Source organism: Hibiscus syriacus, unplaced genomic scaffold (assembly GCF_006381635.1).
Source record: "Hibiscus syriacus cultivar Baekdansim isolate YM2019G1 unplaced genomic scaffold, ASM638163v2 tig00004797_pilon, whole genome shotgun sequence".
Classification (NCBI taxonomy): domain Eukaryota; kingdom Viridiplantae; phylum Streptophyta; class Magnoliopsida; order Malvales; family Malvaceae; genus Hibiscus; species Hibiscus syriacus.
This window is the reverse complement of record NW_024062032.1, coordinates 1,411,265-1,430,159: the sequence shown is the minus strand read 5'-3', so window position 1 is coordinate 1,430,159 and position 18,895 is coordinate 1,411,265. Positions and strand designations below refer to the sequence as shown.

Sequence of the window (18,895 nt, the reverse complement as noted above, 5' to 3'; positions counted from 1 at the left end):
ATATTACTCTAAAATATATTTCGAACCCAGTTTACTCTGTCTTTAGTAGTGTTGTAGATGATATAGATGAAGACAGAAAACTTTAAAAATATAATTCAATTTATAATTTTATTATTGAATCAAAATAAAAATTAATCAAAATAAAAATTTAAACTTTAATTAATTTAAAAATCATAATTAAAAGTTATTTAATTCAACTTAAATTTTCATATATATTTCAGTTCGATCAAATGTTGATAATTTTAAAAAATTCAATTAATGACTATTTGTTTAGTTTATTAACCAAACCTCTGTCGTTTGAACGTTTGCTTTGCTTACCTCACTGTCGGTACTTGCGACCAAAACCAGTAGATCCATTCTTCATTCGCTATTATTATTACCCACAAAAATATACAAAGACTAAGATACCTCTTCAATTTTTTATCGTTTCTGAGAAGACTAAAACCACTAGCAAACACTTCTTTTATGCATCGAAATATGTGAATATTTTGGGTCACCTGAACCAAGAAAATTACTAGTTGTTGGAGGAGGGAAAGCCCTTCACCCATGGATATGCAGTCTCTTTGTAGACTAATCTTGCTACCAGCTCTGTTTTCAGTTGTCTTTCATCCATGTTCTGTCACTGCCGGTGATATTGTACACGACGACAATTTGGCTCCCAAGAAGCCCGGTTGCGAGAACGATTTCGTTCTGGTAATCATTAAAAAATTGCTCTTCAATATTGTTTTCTTTTTACCCAGATATCGTTTCTTTGTTTCCCAACTGGGTTTCCTTTAATTTTTTGTTTTTCTTGTTAAATTTGTTTGTGTTATGCTCTTCAATATTGTTTCCTTTTTCCCCCCTCCTACTTCAAGGACCAGAAGAAATGGAATCTTGAAAGCCTTGCAGTTGGTGTTTTGGTTTAATTTATGTTTATTTGTTTAATTTTTCTTGAATGCTCATATTTGGACTCTGTTGTATTATGGGGAGCTTTACCCTTGTTTTAGTTTGGTCTATTAATTGTCAATTTATGACGACTTTGTTAGGTCAAAGTTCAAACTTGGTTTAATGGCATAGAGGATGCTGAGTTTGTGGGTGTAGGTGCCAGATTTGGCACTACTATAGTGTCAAAGGAGAAAAACGCAGACCAGAGACGCCTTGTTCTTTCTGACCCTCGTGATTGTTGTAGCCCTCCAAAGAATAAGGTTTGTTTATTTGATATTGATGTACCCATACATTCATGTATTGTCATCATAACCCGAGAGTACGACAAATTTTTTAGAGATCATTAACCATTGCATAACTTTGATTTTGTTAGCTTGCTAATGATGTTATTATGGTGGATCGAGGCCACTGCAAATTCACAACCAAGGCAAATAATGCACAGGCAGCTCATGCTTCAGCTGTCCTTGTTATAAATAATCAAAAAGGTAATTAATGTTTTTGGTTGTCACTTGATGTGAGTTCAGGTTTCGAAATGCATTATTGAAAAATAACCAGGGTGATATTATTATTTTAACTGGAAACAATGATCATTTGTCATTACTCTGAATTTAACCCTTTTGGATTGCCGTGAATAAGCATGAGACTAGAAGTAATCATATTTTAGAATATTTTTTGGATAAATAGTTTGATATAAAAGGACATATTGGAGAACTTGTACATAGCTAAGGGTCAAGCCTGCTACTGCAGAACTCTACAAGATGGTTTGTGAGCCTGATGAAACTGATCTAGATATACATATACCTACTGTCATGCTCCCACAAGATGCTGGTGCAAGCTTGGAGAAAATGCTGACAAGTAACTTAACAGGTAAGTTTTCACTAAAATATTTGTTTTACTTAATTTTTATTTTCATCCAAATATACATTATCAATAACTTTCTGAATTCGCTGAGATTTTGCAGTGTTTGTACAGCTTTACTCTCCAAAGAGACCACTAGTAGACGTAGCCGAAATCTTTCTATGGTTGATGGCTGTTAGTACCATCTTGTGTGCGTCATATTGGTCTGCATGGAGTGCAAGAGAAACTGCTATTGAACGGGAAAAACTATTAAAGGTCACTTGCAGTTAATTTTACATTCTGCCCAATACAGCAAGTCTAGATCTGTCTCTGTATGCTTACAGCTATATTTTTATGCTTATTAATTTGTGGAGCTTATCTTGTCGATGCAGGATGCTTTGGATGAGATTCCAGATTCCAGACATGTAGGCTCCGGTGGTATTGTGGAAATTAGCACCACGTCAGCAATTTTATTTGTTGTTATTGCTTCTTGCTTATTGGTTATGCTTTACAAACTTATGTCTTACTTGTTTGTGGAGCTCTTGGTGGTTCTATTCTGCATAGGTGGTGTGGAGGTAGAACTTCCTTTCATGTCTGATTCCCAGCTATTTATTCATCTATGCATGCGTGCATATTCTATTTCTCTTAATTCATGTCCGAGTTTTGTTTTCACGAAATGTTTCTATGAACATTACCAATTTTTTCCTCACTTGTTCCAGATACTTATGCCTGCGATTTATGAGCATATAACTCTGACATTTCATGTATATGCAGGGCCTTCAAGCTTGCTTGGTTGCTTTATTGTCAAGGTATTCTTATGTTTCTTAGTATCAGTTCAGTATGTTGTGAGAAATTCGCATTCATGCTCATTCTGCATGTCCACATGTGGGTTATTGTTGATTGATTCTTGTATTGTTATTTTATTCTTGAAATAACTTGATACTGTCAGATATTACGAGAAGCTGAATAAAAGGATTAAATTTGAGAACTGTTTTGTTTATAATGTTGTTAACTTTAATTAATAAAAGGAGAAAAATGGTTGCAGTTCTGGGTATTTGATTTCTTGTCTGACTATGTAGCCTTCATTATTTAAGGCATTTGACTTGTTTTTTCAAGGCTGTGAATAAAATTTGCTCTCTGACAGGTGGTTCAAGTGTGCTGGAGAATCATACATTAAAGTGCCTTTCTTTGGAGCTGTCTCATACCTTACATTGGCTGTTTCACCTATCTGCATAACACTTGCTGTTGTTTGGGCTGTTTACCGCAATGTTTCCTTTGCTTGGATAGGTCAAGATATACTAGTAAGGATGTACTTTCGTGTTAAATGTCCTAACATATTTCAAAACTCTTTTCTTGCCCTAAATGTTCTTCCCTTTCACTTGGCAACACAATAAATTGTGGGTTCTGGGTGAAAGATAAAGGCTGGCTGGCAACCATGTTAACAACAGACAAGGAAATTTGATCGATGAGTCATATCATACTAAAGCTATGTGCTTCAGTATTTAAATTTGCCCATCTTAGTGTACCCTTGACACTTTATCTTGTTCACCTTCTTTCCCATAAATGCAGAAGATAGTTTAAATCAAGTTTATGTTTCAATTGATGGACGACAAGATTATCAAGTCATTGCTTGGCTAGAATATTAACTCCAAATAGCAGATTTAGAATGCTCTAATTTTTCATTGACAGAACTAGTATTACCTAATTTGCGGTTCACGTTGGTTCGCGGAACGGGCACTGGATTGCAATTTGCTATTTTCACCATTGGGGGTTTTGTTTGGAACAGATACTGGGATCATGATTCGTTGGGTGAGATAACTCGGTGATGACTTATTCAATATATAGATTAGAAATGGACTTTTCTCCTTCCATTGCTTAATTGAAAGAAGAGTTGTGCAACACTGCAACTAAATTTATCTTCTTCCCGATGCTAGCACATAGATTGTGGTGCTAGAATCTAGATGCTTCTTTCTCTTCCCCTGACCCTCATTATTGACTTCGTTTGCTTTTTCTGTGCTGGGTTTTCGGTGCGCCAATTTGAACGTTCCAGCTCGTGTTCCTTAACGAATTGAAACACGAATGAAACCTGAATTGGAACGAACAAATTCAAATGAGATTCGTGGGGGTGGGGGCGAATTAGGTAACACAGGACAGAACTATCTTATGCTTTACGCACTACAATATCAAATTAATGATAAATGCATACAGCCACCTTTAGGTATATGGATATTAGACATGGTTTTTCATAGCTCCTATATTCTCTTCCCCTTTCTTTTTCATTTTCTTATTTATTTATTTGTTTGTTTTTACAATATTTTGATGCAAGATTTGCATTGCAGAGTTCAAACTTGTACTATTTTGTCTTCTCAGGGTATTGTTTTTACAATATTTTGATGCAAGATTTGCATTGCAGAGTTCAAACTTGTACTATTTTGTCTTCTCAGGGTATTGCGCTAATAATCACAGTTCTGCAAATTGTCCACGTTCCTAATCTCAAGGTTCCATTTGCTTCATCTCATTTGTATTTTAGACTTTTATGAATTTCTACTCTCTTTGGAATGTCCAAAGTAATTGAATATGTACGTTTTCAGAGATACTATATATTGGAAATGAGTTTGTTATTATATTATAATTCTGGCTGGTTTGTGAATCAGGTGGGAACAATTCTACTCAGTTGTGCCTTCTTATATGACATATTTTGGGTGTTTCTTTCAAAGGAGTTGTTCCATGAAAGTGTGATGATTGTGGTAAGTAATCTACCTTATTCAACGTTAGCCCATATGCTCCATCAGAATTAGAAGTTTTAGTCTTTAGACTATTCTGGATATTCAAAATCCGAAAGTGACATCGATTGCTTGTGTCTATTTCATAGGTAGCTCGTGGTGATAAAAGCGGAGAAGATGGCATTCCAATGCTACTGAAGATCCCACGCATGTTCGATCCATGGGGTGGTTATAGCATAATAGGATTTGGTGATATCCTTTTACCTGGATTGCTGATAGCATTTTCACTCAGGTTTGAATTTTGCTTTGCAGTCTTCACTTGCAAAATATTTCATTCCTGTTAATGTTTGTTCATCCAAACCTGTTCCTTAAATTTGTACCTTTTGTTTTAATGCTTCTTCGAACTATGTGTTTGCCTTCCGCTCTGGATAGTTTTTCTTTAGGGTATTCAGCTGGCTCAAAAAGTGTTTTCTTTGGGACAGTGGTGCTTGAAGAGTTTTCTTCGAACTATATTTTAATTATTTACGTTATAAAACGGTATTTCAGAATACATTTATGCCCAATGTAGTTTTGAAATAGTTCTATGATAAATCACATCAAGAAAACTGGTGTCCAGCGATTATTATCGTATTCATATTTGGTGTCTTTCAAGCTGCAAATTGAGTCTAACTGGTAGTAATTAATGCAAATTTCGGATAATCTTCCCTGCCAAAGGATTACCCAAAAATTCTCTTATCCCTTCCTCTCATGGAGCTGAAACAAATGGCGACCTTATCTTTTTGTGCTAGTTTTCAAATGTTGTAAGAATACTGTCTTGGTTACAGGTACGATTGGCTTGCAAACAAAACTCTTCGATCGGGATACTTCTTGTGGGCAGTCGTTGCGTATGGTTTAGGTAAGAGATGATAAAAAAAAGCATATAGTTTTACTTTTGGTTTTGGCACATGAGAAATTTCTATTCCTTTTTCACCTGTGGCAGGTCTACTCATTACATACGCGGCACTAAATTTGATTTTATTCCGTAGGTCGCCCTTACTGTGAGCTGACAAATTTTCATGTCTTGTTGCAGGAACCTTTTTGACCCTAGGAAGAAAGAGGGGTGATCTAAGAGTACTGTGGACAAGAGGAGTACCTGATAGACCCTGTCCCCATATCCGACTCGAAAACCAACACAGTGACGAGATGAACGGCGAACATTAAGACCTTTTCTGTAGTTACAGAGTTGGTTGGGGCTGTGGCTGTGGCGGAGGCTGATGTTCATAACTTCTGCTATTGCATGAATCTTGACTTCTTTTAAAGCTATCGATTAGCATTTGTGTTTAAATAATATAATAATATGCTTATCAGAGTTGCTTCCTAAATAATTCACATGTTTCAGCCCACCAGCTGCTTCATTTTGCTGCAAGTATTCTGGGTGTGTAAATTTTTTAGAAACCTACATGTTCAGTAGTGGAATTTCAAGAGCTTTGAACAGTTTCTAAATTCTTTTTACTTTTATTTAATCTGTAGAAGCAAATATGAGCATGTTTGATACGACTATGAGAGGGTTAAATTATTTATTCTAGACAAAAATTCTGGTGTTCTAGTCTTGTAAAAGATTAGGATGAATAATTTGACCCCTCTCGTACTCGTATTAGTGTTAGAAATCTGTAGGTGGAAAAGCAAATAAAATAAAATATGTGCAAGAACAAGAATTAACATGGTTCGGTTCTGCCTAGCTCTATTAATGGGAACAACAAATAATCCACTATAAAATTTGAGATCTCAAAGGATACAAATATATGATATTTCATATCAAAACTCAAACTATTATATAAAATTAATGTGTACCATAAACGTCGAAAGTTATAAACACTTCAAAATGATTATATTTATTCAAAATAATTCATTTTCATAATTGTAAAAGTTAAGACTCTCTCTGGTAATAGAATCAAATATTTGATCATCAAAAATTATTATTTATTAAAAAAGTTTATAATATAAATTTAATTATCAAATAATTTGTTACTAGTAAAATTATAATAAATTTAGCTTAATTTTTTAACAATGATGATTGGATTTCATTAATAAAAACAATAGAAAGAATCAGAATTACAACGCACTCAAAAATAAAGAGAAAATTGGAGAAAATAGTAAACAAAAACTCATACAAAAATAAAAAATATTGAACCCAAATATATGAAGAGAAACATAATATTTCATTGAAAATGACGACAAACATTAAAAGAACACTGTAACCTTCATAAAAATTGATTATGTCAAATGAGAAGCTTTACGAAGTGATAAATGAGTAATGAGTGAACCAAGCTCTCCGGAAGACTGCTTTGATACACAATTCTGATTATATCGACACAACCTTTTACTAAAGAGGGGATTTGACTATACATAAACAGCGACAAATCATTCAGAAAATAAATATCGTGATGATTTTTGTGTAAACACCAAAATGAATAAAACGTACAAGAAGATTATACCAAAAACTACAAGGATAAGAGTAAAGAAATTACGTTTCTAAAGAGCAAAGTAAAACGAGTCACAAGTACATAGATTATTATTTAAAATTAACAAAATTCTAGAAAAAGAAACAAAAGGTATAATATAACAAAATAAGAGAACCAATAATCATATGTGGTTGACAATCAATATTAAAATAAATGACAAAATTTTAGGAAAAAAATTAGGTTAAAGAAAGAGGAAACGATTAACCCTCGGTTTTTTATATTATATTTTATAAATACATATAATATTTTAATATTTATATAAGTGAATGAGAAAATAAAAAAAATTAATTAAATTCAATTTAGCGTAAATTACACGTTTAGTACCTAAATTATGAGTTTTGTTTCATTTTAATACCTAAAGTTTCATTTGAAAATCATATCTAACATTTACTTTTTGTTTCATTTTAGTAACCGTCGTTAAAAATTTAACGACATTGCATTTTATAGGTAAATTACATCATTCATCACTCAACTATCTTTCCACTCCTATTTTGGTCACTAAAGTTTAAACATTTCAATTTAATTACTCAATTTTCAAATTGCTGAAGTTTGAATCACTCTAATTTATTTTATTAATAACTTGTATGACATGGAATTTTTTATTATTAATTTATTAGTATACAAGTAAAATATAAAAAGTAAATATGAAAGTTAGAGTGATTAAATTAAGAGTAATCTGAAAGTTAAATAATTAAATTTAAAAACATTTAAACTTAAGTAACCAAAATAGGAGTGAGAAAATAATTTAGTAATGAATGTTGCAATTTACTCATAAAAATGCCACGTTCAACAGTTCCGTAAAATTTTTATGGTGAGGTATCAAAACGAAACAGAAAGTAAATATTAGGTATGATTTTGATACAAATGAAAGTTTATGTACTAAACTGAAACAAAATTAATAATTTAGATACTAAATATGTTGTTTATGCTATTTTTAATCTATAATATAAGCGTAATTATATTTGTAAGTATTAATAATATAAATTTTAAATAACTATTATTAAAACTAAGTGTAACTACACATTAATATCTAAACTATCAGTTTTGTTTTGTTTTAGTACCTAAACATTCTCATTTGTTTCAAAATCATACAATGTTTTTTTTTTTGTTTTATTTTGGTGCCTTTCCGTTAAAATCTTAACGAAATTGTTGAACATGGTACATTTTTCGGATAAATTGCATTATATATCATTTGATTATCTTCTTACTCCTATATTGGTCACTGAAAGTTTTAAGAGTGAGAAAATAATTGAATTATAAATTATATAATTTAATCAAAAAATACAGTATTGTTAAGTTTTTAACGACGACATATTAAAATGAAACAAAAGATAAACATTAAATATGATTTTAAAACAAATAAAATTTTATATACCGAAATGAAATATTGATAATTTAAGTACTTAATTAATGTATAGTGTGCCCTTTAATTTAATATCTAACATAATAACATGTTCTGTAAAATCTTGCAAGGATAACGACAGCTCAAGTTTAACGATTCCGGAGAATTATTTCTGTGGTTTAAAGAAGAATGATTAACATGAATGCTTCAATAATGTCCACATGCTGAAATTATTGAATGAAGAAGAAAGGATGTTTGTTGGTTGTTCATGAGAGCTCTGGACCAAAATAACTTTTGTGAAGAGTCAAACGGACCATTAGGCAGTTGCCAAGTGTCAAGCTGACATCCACTTGTTTACCAAAGAAACACAAGTTAAAGACCAAACTGTCTTGTACCAAAGAAATTTTAAAGAAGTGGTGGTTAGGTGTGTAATAGTAATAATAATACTAGAAAGCTCCGGAATAAATTAGGTTTTGAAGTAATCCATGTTGGCAAGGAACTAAAACTAGAAGGATGCACAACCATAAACCATCATAAAATATTTAGGATACGTTTAGTTCAAGGAATGTAAAATTACTAATAGAAATAAAAGATTATCGGGGAATATGATTACTAGGAATATTGTATTTTGTGTTTGGTTCATTTAGCATGAATGTAAGATTACAGTGTTTAGTTAAAGGAATAAAAGATTATCGAAATGTATATTTGACCAAATTATCCTTATTATACATTTGATTTTTAATAAGTTGAAAAATATTTATATATTTTCTTTAAAAAATTTAAATTCATAAAATTTATATAATTTTTTTACAAAATTAAAAATATAAAAAGGTTTAATGAAAGGGTAAAATTTTATTTTAACCACTGAACTTCATATAAAATTTTAATTATAGATTTTTTTTGTAAATCTAAAATAGTTTAAGGATAAATTTGTAATTTAACCTTCGTAGAATTTTTATTATTCAATGACAGAATAATGATATTTTTGAAAAAAAAAATTAAGGGCATTTTAGTCCAAAACGCCTGTAATCCAACAATACTTAAGGAAAGGAATGTAATGACATTCCCAGTAATATATCCCAAAAAATCCATTATTGGTAATAAAATATTACCGGGAATGACATTCCCGGCCAACCAAACAGGGGAATGTGGATTCTATTCCCATGGAAATCTCACATTCCTCGAACCAAACAACCCCTTAAGGTAAATTAACAATCAACTTTGATCTATTTTAACAATTAAATTTTTTAAAAACATATTTAAATTTTTATTTTTATTTTATTTTTGTATTTCTATTCAAAATTTAACTTTAAGTTTTGAAAGGAAAAAAAATAAAGTTTAAGTATTAAAACATATCAAAATTGATAGTTTAAGTACACTATTAAGTTTTTAATGCAACATATTAAAATTTTACTTTTTAATATCGACCACATTGATATCTAACGTTTACTTTTGGTTTTATTTTAGCAACCGCCCTTAAAAATTTAACGACATTGCATTTTATGGGTAAATTACATTATTCATCACTCAACTATCTTCTCACTCCTATTTGGGCACTAAAGTTTAAACATTTCAATGTAATTACTCAATTTTCAAATTGCTCAAGTTTGAATCACTCTAATTTATTTTATTAATAACTTTTATGACATGGATTTTTTTATTATTAATTTTTTATTATATAATTAAAATATAAAAAAAATATGAAGGTTAGAGTGATTAAATTAAGACAATCTAAAAGTTAAATAATTAAATTTAAAAACATTTAAACTTAAGTAACCAAAATAGAAGTGAGAAAATAGTTTAGTAATAAGTGAAGCAATTTACTCATTAAAAAGATGCTACATACAACAGTTCCGTAAAGTTTTTATGGTGAGGTATCAAAACGAAACAGAAAGTAAATATTATGTATGATTTTTATACAAATGAAAGTTTAGGTATTAAAATGAATCAAAATTAATAATTTAGATAATAAATATGTTGTTTACGCTAATTTAATCTATAATATAAGCGTAATTATATTTGTAAGTATTAATAATATAAATTTAAATGACTATAAACTAAGGGTAAACTACACATTTGATATCTAAACTATCAATTTTGTTTTGTTTTAGTACCTAAACAATCTCATTTGTTTCAAAATCATACAATGTCTATTTCTTGTTTTATTTTGGTGTCCCTCCGTTAAAATCTTAATGGAATTGTTTAACTTGGTAATTTTTTTTTGGATAAATTGCATCATTTATCACTTACTCCTATTTTGGTCACTGAATTTTTTAAGAGTGAGAAGATAATTGAGTTATGAATGATATAATTTACTCAAAAAAATACAGTATCATTAAGTTTTTAACGACGACATATTAAAATGAAACAAAAGATAAACGTTAAATATGATTTTAAAACAAATAAAATTTTATATACCGAAATGAAATATTGATAATTTAAGTACTTAATTAATGTATAGTGTGCCCTTTAATTTAATATCTAACATAATAACATGTTCTGTAAAATCTTGCAAGGATAACGACAGCTCAAGTTTAACGATTCCGGAGAATTATTTCCTCGTGGTTTAAAGAAGAATGATTAACATGAATGCTTCAATAATGTCCACATGCTGAAATTATTGAATGAAGAAGAAAGGATGTTTGTTGGTTGTTCATGAGAGCTCTGGACCAAAATAACTTTTGTGAAGAGTCAAACGGACCATTAGGCAGTTGCCAAGTGTCAAGCTGACATCCACTTGTTTACCAAAGAAACACAAGTTAAAGACCAAACTGTCTTGTACCAAAGAAATTTTAAAGAAGTGGTGGTTAGGTGTGTAATAGTAATAATAATACTAGAAAGCTCCGGAATAAATTAGGTTTTGAAGTAATCCATGTTGGCAAGGAACTAAAACTAGAAGGATGCACAACCATAAACCATCATAAAATATTTAGGCAGCCCGTTTTTGAATCCATCTTCGACCATAATGTTTCATATGATTACATGTTTTGGTAAAAACAAAATGGAAAGCCACATATATTGACCGAAGAGGAGCGAACATGATAATTTTATGTGCCTACCCTAAACTGCCCGCCGACACAATATCCGCTTACGCAATGTGGTGGTAGAGGCGGAGAAGAATCAAGCCAGAGAAAAAACACACTCCATCCTCTTCATCGGGAACAACACAAACACCTACACAATCAACAATAGAACCTCAACATTGGTGCCACCAACATCATTCACCCACTTGACTCATTTTCCATTTTACCATATAGGGAGTCAATCGTCATTTCAGCATATGAGACCTCTGACAGAAGGTTTTTTCATTGACGTATTTTGTTCCTCTATATTGGTTGTTGTAACACCCCATACTCGGTCACGAGGAAATACCCGAGTACTTGAGCGTACATTAGATTATGATATTATCAAACATAACAAAATCCCTAAATCATGCATACTAAGAGAAAGCATACAAATTTAAATCATACATTATGCAACATGTGGCAACGAATATCAACGAATAATCTAAAGTCTCGAAGCAATCATAACAGTGCATGATAATAACAATCAATCAATTAGGGGTAAATCAACCATTTACATAACCAAATAATTACAAGGTGAATGTAACATCCCAAAATACGGGTTAGTGACCAAAAGTGTAAAATTTCAGAATATGGTGATTAAAGTATAATAGTTTAATAGTTTAATGATTTGTTCGGAAATATTTCCTAAAAGTTTATAGTAATTATCCAAAGAATTAAAGGGCAAAATGGTCATTAGACTTGAAAAATTATAATTAAATGATATATAAATATGGATAAGGATGGGAGATTTCCAAAAAAATCTCTCTCTTTTCTTCTTCATTTTCTCTTCTCCACGTGTGAAGCCAAGCAAAGGTGAGTTTCTCTTGAGATTATGTGCTGAAATTTAAGTTTAGTTTGATTATTAGATGCTAAGTAAGGTTAAGGAAGGATTAATTTGCTTTAAAACAACAAAATGAAGAGTTTATGAGGATTTAAAGATTTGAAGTTTTTGAATGAAATATCGAAATAAAGTTTATATTGAGAATTGGAAGTTGAATTTGACTTGTCATCAAGTCAATTAAGGGATAGGAAGTGTTAGAATAGGAATTTGAACATGTTGCAAAACTAGTATAAATTTTTGCAATTACATAGGAATGACTAGATTTGAAGTTAAAGAAGTGATTAGGGAATAAGAATAAGTTTAAGTATGTGTATTAAAGTTAGGAGTATTAAAGGAAGTGAAATAGGAAGGTTTGAGCTGAAATAAGGTGATTTTCGAGCTCAAAATGAGATTTCTGGGCTAGGGGAATCGGTACCCATTCAAGGGGAATCGATTCCCCCTCAAACGAGTAAGAATTCCAGAATGCTAGAGGGGAATCGATACCCCCAGGGGGGGAACCGATTCCCCCATAATGAAAAAAAAAGAAGAAAGAAGAGAGACTAAACTATTAATCCCTTAAATTGGTAGGATATTAGAGGTTAATTTCAAGACTTGGGCATCTGATAATCATCTTGAAAATTATGCTTATGTAGATATTGAACGTGACTTTGTTTCAAAGTAAACGAAGGGTTAGTTGATTCAATTCAAACAAGGCTAAGGTGAGTGCATGTGCATAACATGATTATGTTAGTATATTCAGTTTTAGAACTGCGATAAGTCTAGATTTAATATCTTGATACATGATTCATTCAAGATTATTAAATATGATATAAATTCATACCATATACATTATGGGATATACTATGCAAATTATGGTAAGTCTATGTTCCAGATTAGAGCTTATATATGAATGAGTTACGAGATATCTATATTAGGTATATGAAGTGTGTGCTGTGTTTGTTATGGTTTATATGTATGAATGAGCATATGTATTGACATGTTACAATATATATATATATTATATATATATGAGTTGTGTAAATATGTAGATAAATGTGTTAAATATGTGAAATAGTTAAAATGATCAATATGATTCATAAGAATATGAAATAAGAAGTATGAAAAGGACATAAGAAAGAATATGAAATATACAGAATATGAATATGAAATCATATGAGGGATGATCATATGAACATGTGATAAAGAGCTATAGAAAAAGAAAAATGTGATATGATGTATGAATATGTAATAAGGTAAAAGACAATGCCATGATATGAGTTATGAGAACTGTAAGTATAGTTGGTATGCCAAGAGTCAAAGAACTACCTATGTCTTTCGAGACATATGGACAGTATACCTATGTTCTAAGGAACATATGGATAGTTTACCTAGGTTCTTCGGGACCTATGGATAGTTACCGAGGATCTTTATGACCTCTGGATAGTTACCGAGGATCTTTATGACCTCTGGATAGGTCCTTCGGAAAATTCATGGAGCTGTGGGGACAGCATACGTGTGCACAATCTCATAATACTCGTATACCTTGGGTTCTCAATAGTGTATATGGACTTAAATAAGACATAACGAGGATGTATATAGTTGTATCTTAATAGGGTATTATTACGATTTGTATTGGCTCATATGTGGTATAATAAATGATGGTATGATAGTATAATTGTGTTTGGATAGTAGACGACATGTTTATATTTTAATAATTCTTTATGATGTAATTATGCCTCACTAAGTCTATGACTTAGCGTGTAAGTGTTTTTACACGTAGGTTTCGAAGAGCAGGAGAATCAAGAATAGGAATTTGCAGATCAACCTATCTTTACTCAGCGATCAGATCAGAAGTAAAGTCACAGTAGGTATTTTGTTGTATGTAGTGTGTTGGCATGTAAGAACAGTGTTAGTTCAAATGCTCTGATTAGTTTTGTCTTATTTTGGTTAACTCGTGTACAGTGACAATGTTATTTTAATCAAAGTTTTAAATTTCATTGGTTTTCGTTAAAAGATTAAAGTTTGAAAAGTCAATGTGACACCTCAGACTTGTATCCGGATCGGATACGGGTTGAGGGTGTTACAGTGAATCACCAAATTAAGATTGTCAATACTCATTATTAATCATTAATTAACGACATTCATATTTCCAGATTAATCGAACATCAAAAACATAAATAACTCAAAAGTCACATACAAGCAACAAACATGTAATTGACACATTCATTATATAATTAAGTATATTTAAGAGTGACAACTTAAGTCTCATCAAATTTCAAGATAAGGTCTAATCTTAATTAGCAAATCAATTTTTGGACCATTTTGAACTTGTATAAACATCTTATGGTAAAACTAAGACTTAGGGATACTTAAGGCCTTTAATGAATGCAATTTTATCATTTATAAAACAATGATCGATCCTTTTCCACGAGGGATAGATCCTTTGTAAAATAGCGAGTTTGGGATTGATCCTTCTCGCCAAGGGATCAATCCTTTTTTAAAAGAGATCGATCCTTTTTTTTTTTGAAAAAATGCAGAATTCTCAAGAACATACATAAATGAGTTATCAAACTTTCATATAATCAATCCTAGGGACTAGATACATGTTTGGACACTCTCATACCACATCATACATGTCAAAATACATTTGTAACATGATTCATAATACAAATCACAACATCATACAAGAATCTAGCATCAAAAGTCAAACATTGCATAATGGTTCTTTTTAACATAAAGTCACCTAGTCCAATTATGCATTTTGGGTCATTTATGCATCCTAAGAGTCTACATACATATAATACACTTAGTGTCACTTACCTAACACACCAACTACTTTTTTAAGCCACCAATCAATATTTGGCAAATTTGATATTCAATTTAACCAACAACATGAGTTCGATATTCCAAATCAATAAATAAAACCAATTAACAAAATCCAACAAAAAATCAATAGTCCATATATCATGTCACACTTATTACAACTCAACATATCAATAATAGGCTAAGTCCCAAAATGATTCCCACATTGACACTATATGAATTCAACCACATGCACTTTATTTAGTGATGCCTTGCTTGACCCCTCCGGATGCTTTCTCCTCTTCTCCGACTCAACTACTAATCCTATGAAAAGTGTTAAACATGAGTGTGGGTTGAAAAGCCTAGTGAACAACTAACATTTTAAGCAATGCACATTCCAAAGTTAAAGGAATACATACAATCACTCATCACTTGTTTTTACCTCAACATTCTTACCATCATGTCATGCTTTTATGTTCACACATTGCCTCCTAAATGCACACAAAATCTAGAATATACATATGTCGTTTATCATCATATGTCTAATAGAAAACACATACACTCATGCACAATTACCTCTTGGCAGGTCACACTCAATGCACACATTATTTCAATTAAAGATCAACGACCTTTTATTTGAAACACAATTCACTCATTAGATAAAAAAACTCTATACAACTCCCTTTTATTTATGGACTCACTTAGGTCTAAAACCATGACTTTTGAAGTAAACTCAACGAACCAACCTTACCCCGTGATCTTTTTGGAGCATTACTCAATGCACCAACCTTACCCCGTATATTCCCTTGTTCACACATAGAAAACCATAGAATACTCTTTCCTAGGCATGCCTTTCATATCCAAATGTCCCATTAAGAACAAATAGCAAATTAATCCAAGTTCATCAAGAGTGATTATTAAATGATGCATAACTTACACATATACACTTTCAAAATACACTTTGAAACACTTATCGAAAATGATTGTCATGATCAACCTTATATGGACAACGAGACATTCACTCATCCATGCACATTTTCACTTATATATACACCAATTACTTTTAAAACCACTACGCATTAACTACAACACATATACAATTCACAATACATATCCACAGTTCATATCACGTTTCATGTTAACCATGTGCATCGATAAAGATTCATTTATACCATAGTTCAAGCGAAGAGAACATCGTAAAATACACATTCTTTTACCCTTGAACATATTCATTCACAAAAGAATGAAAGTCACCCACCTTTGTTGTCCGCTAACCGAAATAACTTTCAAACACTTAGAAAATGCTCACCAAAACACGATGCACCAATTTCCCTCAATAATCAACACATCAAAAGAAAATAACACATCAAGGATAAATCCAAAACATAGCATATTTTTTTGTTTCTAAAACAGAGCAAAAAAATCAAAATTACCGAAAACCTTATTGAAACGACTCTCCAAACCTCTGATCCAATGGAAACTACTCATCCTTAATAAGATTTGATCAAGAACATCTAATATCAGCAACTAAACTCAAGTAAAACCTCATAACTAACCTCAATTAATACAAATTCTTGGATTTTAAAAAAACTGAAATCAAGCTTGTTTTAAAGAAATCGATATCAAATCAAGTGAGATTGCAAAACTGATTTAGTATGATAATAATATCATAAAAAAATCTTAATCAACTCAAGAAAACCTTGAAAATGATCAAGAAAATAACACAATAAATACTTATAAAAATCAAGTTTAATGCACAAACTTCTCTTTAAAAGAATTACTTAATAAAAATCATCAATCACATTGGATCATTAATCATTGAAGCACAAAAGGAATGAAGGAAAAGAGAATTACCTTGATGGAAAAAGAATATGAAGATCAACAATGACAACACTAAAGAGATCAAAGAAAGCGAAAAAGAGAAAATGAGAAGAAAAATCTTGATTAAAGAGAGAAAATCAATAAGAAAGGAACAAAAATAAAGAACAAAGGAATAGAAAATGAAGAAGAAGAGTTTCAGTCATGAGAGAGCTTAAGAGAATTTTGTGAGAGAAAATGATTCAATAGTGTTTGGATAAGAGAAAATGAAATAAACACTTAAAGAGAATTAGGAATGAAAATGAGAAATGATTACGAGAATGAATCTAGATGAAAAATTAGCAAAAAGGAGATTAACGATATGGTTAAACTTGGAGGGAAAAACACTAAGCACAAACCTTGGTAAAACTAGCTTCATAGATTTTGATTTGTGATCTCTTTACAAATTAGTCACTAAAATCACAAATTTCAATTCATTCAGTTTAGTCACTTTGTAAAATCAATTATAAATTCCCAAAAAATATAATTTAATAATTTAAAAATATTTAAATCATTTTAGAAAAATTTATCAAAAAAAAAATTCCAATATTAATATTTTTACCGAAAATCCAAAAACCAACTTGACTACCGACCCGAAACTATCGACTGGACTTTGGGACGTTACAATTGTCCCTTCGTATTGTCTTCCTATACCAATTCAACCACATTATTTGTAATTTCCGTATGTATCTGTTCCACCACTGGTATTTTAAATTTCCACCATTGGCAATAGACTTCAGATTCGATAATATTGAGTAGACGCCGCCACAGAACATATTCTACACCAGTCTCGATCCCAATGCCAATTGCGGTACTACACATATAAATGGTGATGGCGATGATGATGATGATGATGATGATGATAGTGATGATGATGATGATGATGGTAATTATGATGGTGATGATGATGAAGATAGATTGATTCGCAATAATCCGCATCGGGCTCGTCGTCCACCACCGTGCGGTATGGGTGGACATAAGCATCTTTAATTGTTTTTTACTTGAAATGAAAAATCATGTAATATTTTAAAAACTTTATTGTAATTTTTTTGAGTTAATCAAACTCCAATTCCATATTTAGTTAATCGAACTTGTAAAAATATATTTAGTTAATGAAAAATTATGTAATGTATATGTGGAAAATTGTGGTTTCAAATTTTATTTTTCGATCTTTCGACTCCGACTCTAATGATTTGGATTTCTTCTTCAGATGAGGAGTGGGTAAAGGAGGCAATACAGTCGATAATTGATGATCATAAGAGTAAACTTGAAGAACATAATAAGATGGAAGTGAAAAAGAAGAAGTATGAAAATTTACCAATCTGACGAAGCAAACGAATTTGAAAGAAGAATTAAAGAATATGAAAAAATGGAAAAATATAATAATGTAGTATGCGATTGTAGTAAAAAAATAAAATAGTATATGAAAAAAAATGTAGCTTTATGTTTCAAAATTTATGTTAAAAATTTCTTCAACGGTCATATATTTAAGTAGAGTTTCGAAATTTATATTAAAAATTTCAAAACTTTTAGCTCCAGAATGTATTTTTATGCTCGAGAAAAGGTCTCTAAATGACTATAATTCATATCTAACGGCTATAAACGTTTACAAACCTATTCCTCATATTTTAAGCACCTCAAAGACACTTGAAGAAGTAGATAACACCTATCCATGTAATATATAGGCATATTATCAACAATTATAAAAAATATTCTTATTAGATTAATTGAGACTTGAAAAATTTAAATTAATTGAAACTTACAAATTTTGGATAAGTAGAAATTTACTATGTCTTCTAATTATATTTTATGTCTAAACTTATTATATAATTATCTTTTAAACTAGTCGAGATTTAAAAGAAATAATTAAAAAACATAATAAGTTTTGAATAATTCAAAAATTATAAGTCTCGACTAATTTAAATTTTGTAACGCTCGTTTAATCTAGTAAAAATACATTTTATAAATGTTGATAATACACGTGTTACATGTATATGTTATGTATAATATATCATTTTAAAATA

The 18,895-nt window shown here is 30.7% G+C and overlaps 1 protein-coding gene and 1 long non-coding RNA gene across 3 annotated transcripts; one reads left to right on the top strand and one right to left on the bottom strand.

Annotated features, from left to right (window-relative positions):
• Window positions 1–413: 413 nt before the first annotated feature.
• Window positions 414–4,843, top strand: LOC120198801 (signal peptide peptidase-like 2). Of its 2 annotated transcripts, XM_039200070.1 has the most exons (11): window positions 418–693; window positions 1,026–1,184; window positions 1,298–1,409; window positions 1,672–1,791; window positions 1,886–2,037; window positions 2,154–2,336; window positions 2,536–2,570; window positions 2,906–3,062; window positions 4,206–4,259; window positions 4,416–4,508; window positions 4,634–4,843. In XM_039200070.1, the coding sequence occupies exons 1-11, from the start codon at window positions 547–549 to the stop codon at window positions 4,826–4,828; spliced, it is 1,407 nt and encodes a 468-aa protein (XP_039056001.1). In that variant the 5' UTR covers window positions 418–546; the 3' UTR covers window positions 4,829–4,843. The 2 variants fall into 2 exon arrangements, 1 of the variants encoding a protein (XP_039056001.1); XR_005523397.1 differs by lacking the exons at window positions 4,206–4,259; window positions 4,416–4,508; window positions 4,634–4,843 and adding exons at window positions 3,451–3,570; window positions 3,812–3,949 and having other exon boundaries at window positions 414–693.
• LOC120198802 lies at window positions 2,979–17,919 on the bottom strand. The gene is made up of 4 exons (XR_005523398.1): window positions 17,906–17,919; window positions 16,339–16,346; window positions 4,184–4,188; window positions 2,979–3,106 (listed from the first exon to the last, which is right to left on the bottom strand). It is a non-coding gene; the product is annotated as an uncharacterized LOC120198802 (long non-coding RNA).
• Between the last annotated feature and the right edge of the window lie 976 nt (window positions 17,920–18,895).

Excerpts from the sequence above, each read along its gene's own strand:
- LOC120198801 (XM_039200070.1), top strand. The coding sequence starts at position 547 with ATGGATATGCAGTCTCTTTGTAGACTAATCTTGCTACCAGCTCTGTTT. Across the intron at positions 2,337-2,535 it reads TCTGCATAGGTGGTGTGGAG|GGCCTTCAAGCTTGCTTGGT; the intron begins GTAGAACTTCCT and ends ATGTATATGCAG. Across the intron at positions 4,260-4,415 it reads TCCACGTTCCTAATCTCAAG|GTGGGAACAATTCTACTCAG; the intron begins GTTCCATTTGCT and ends TTTGTGAATCAG.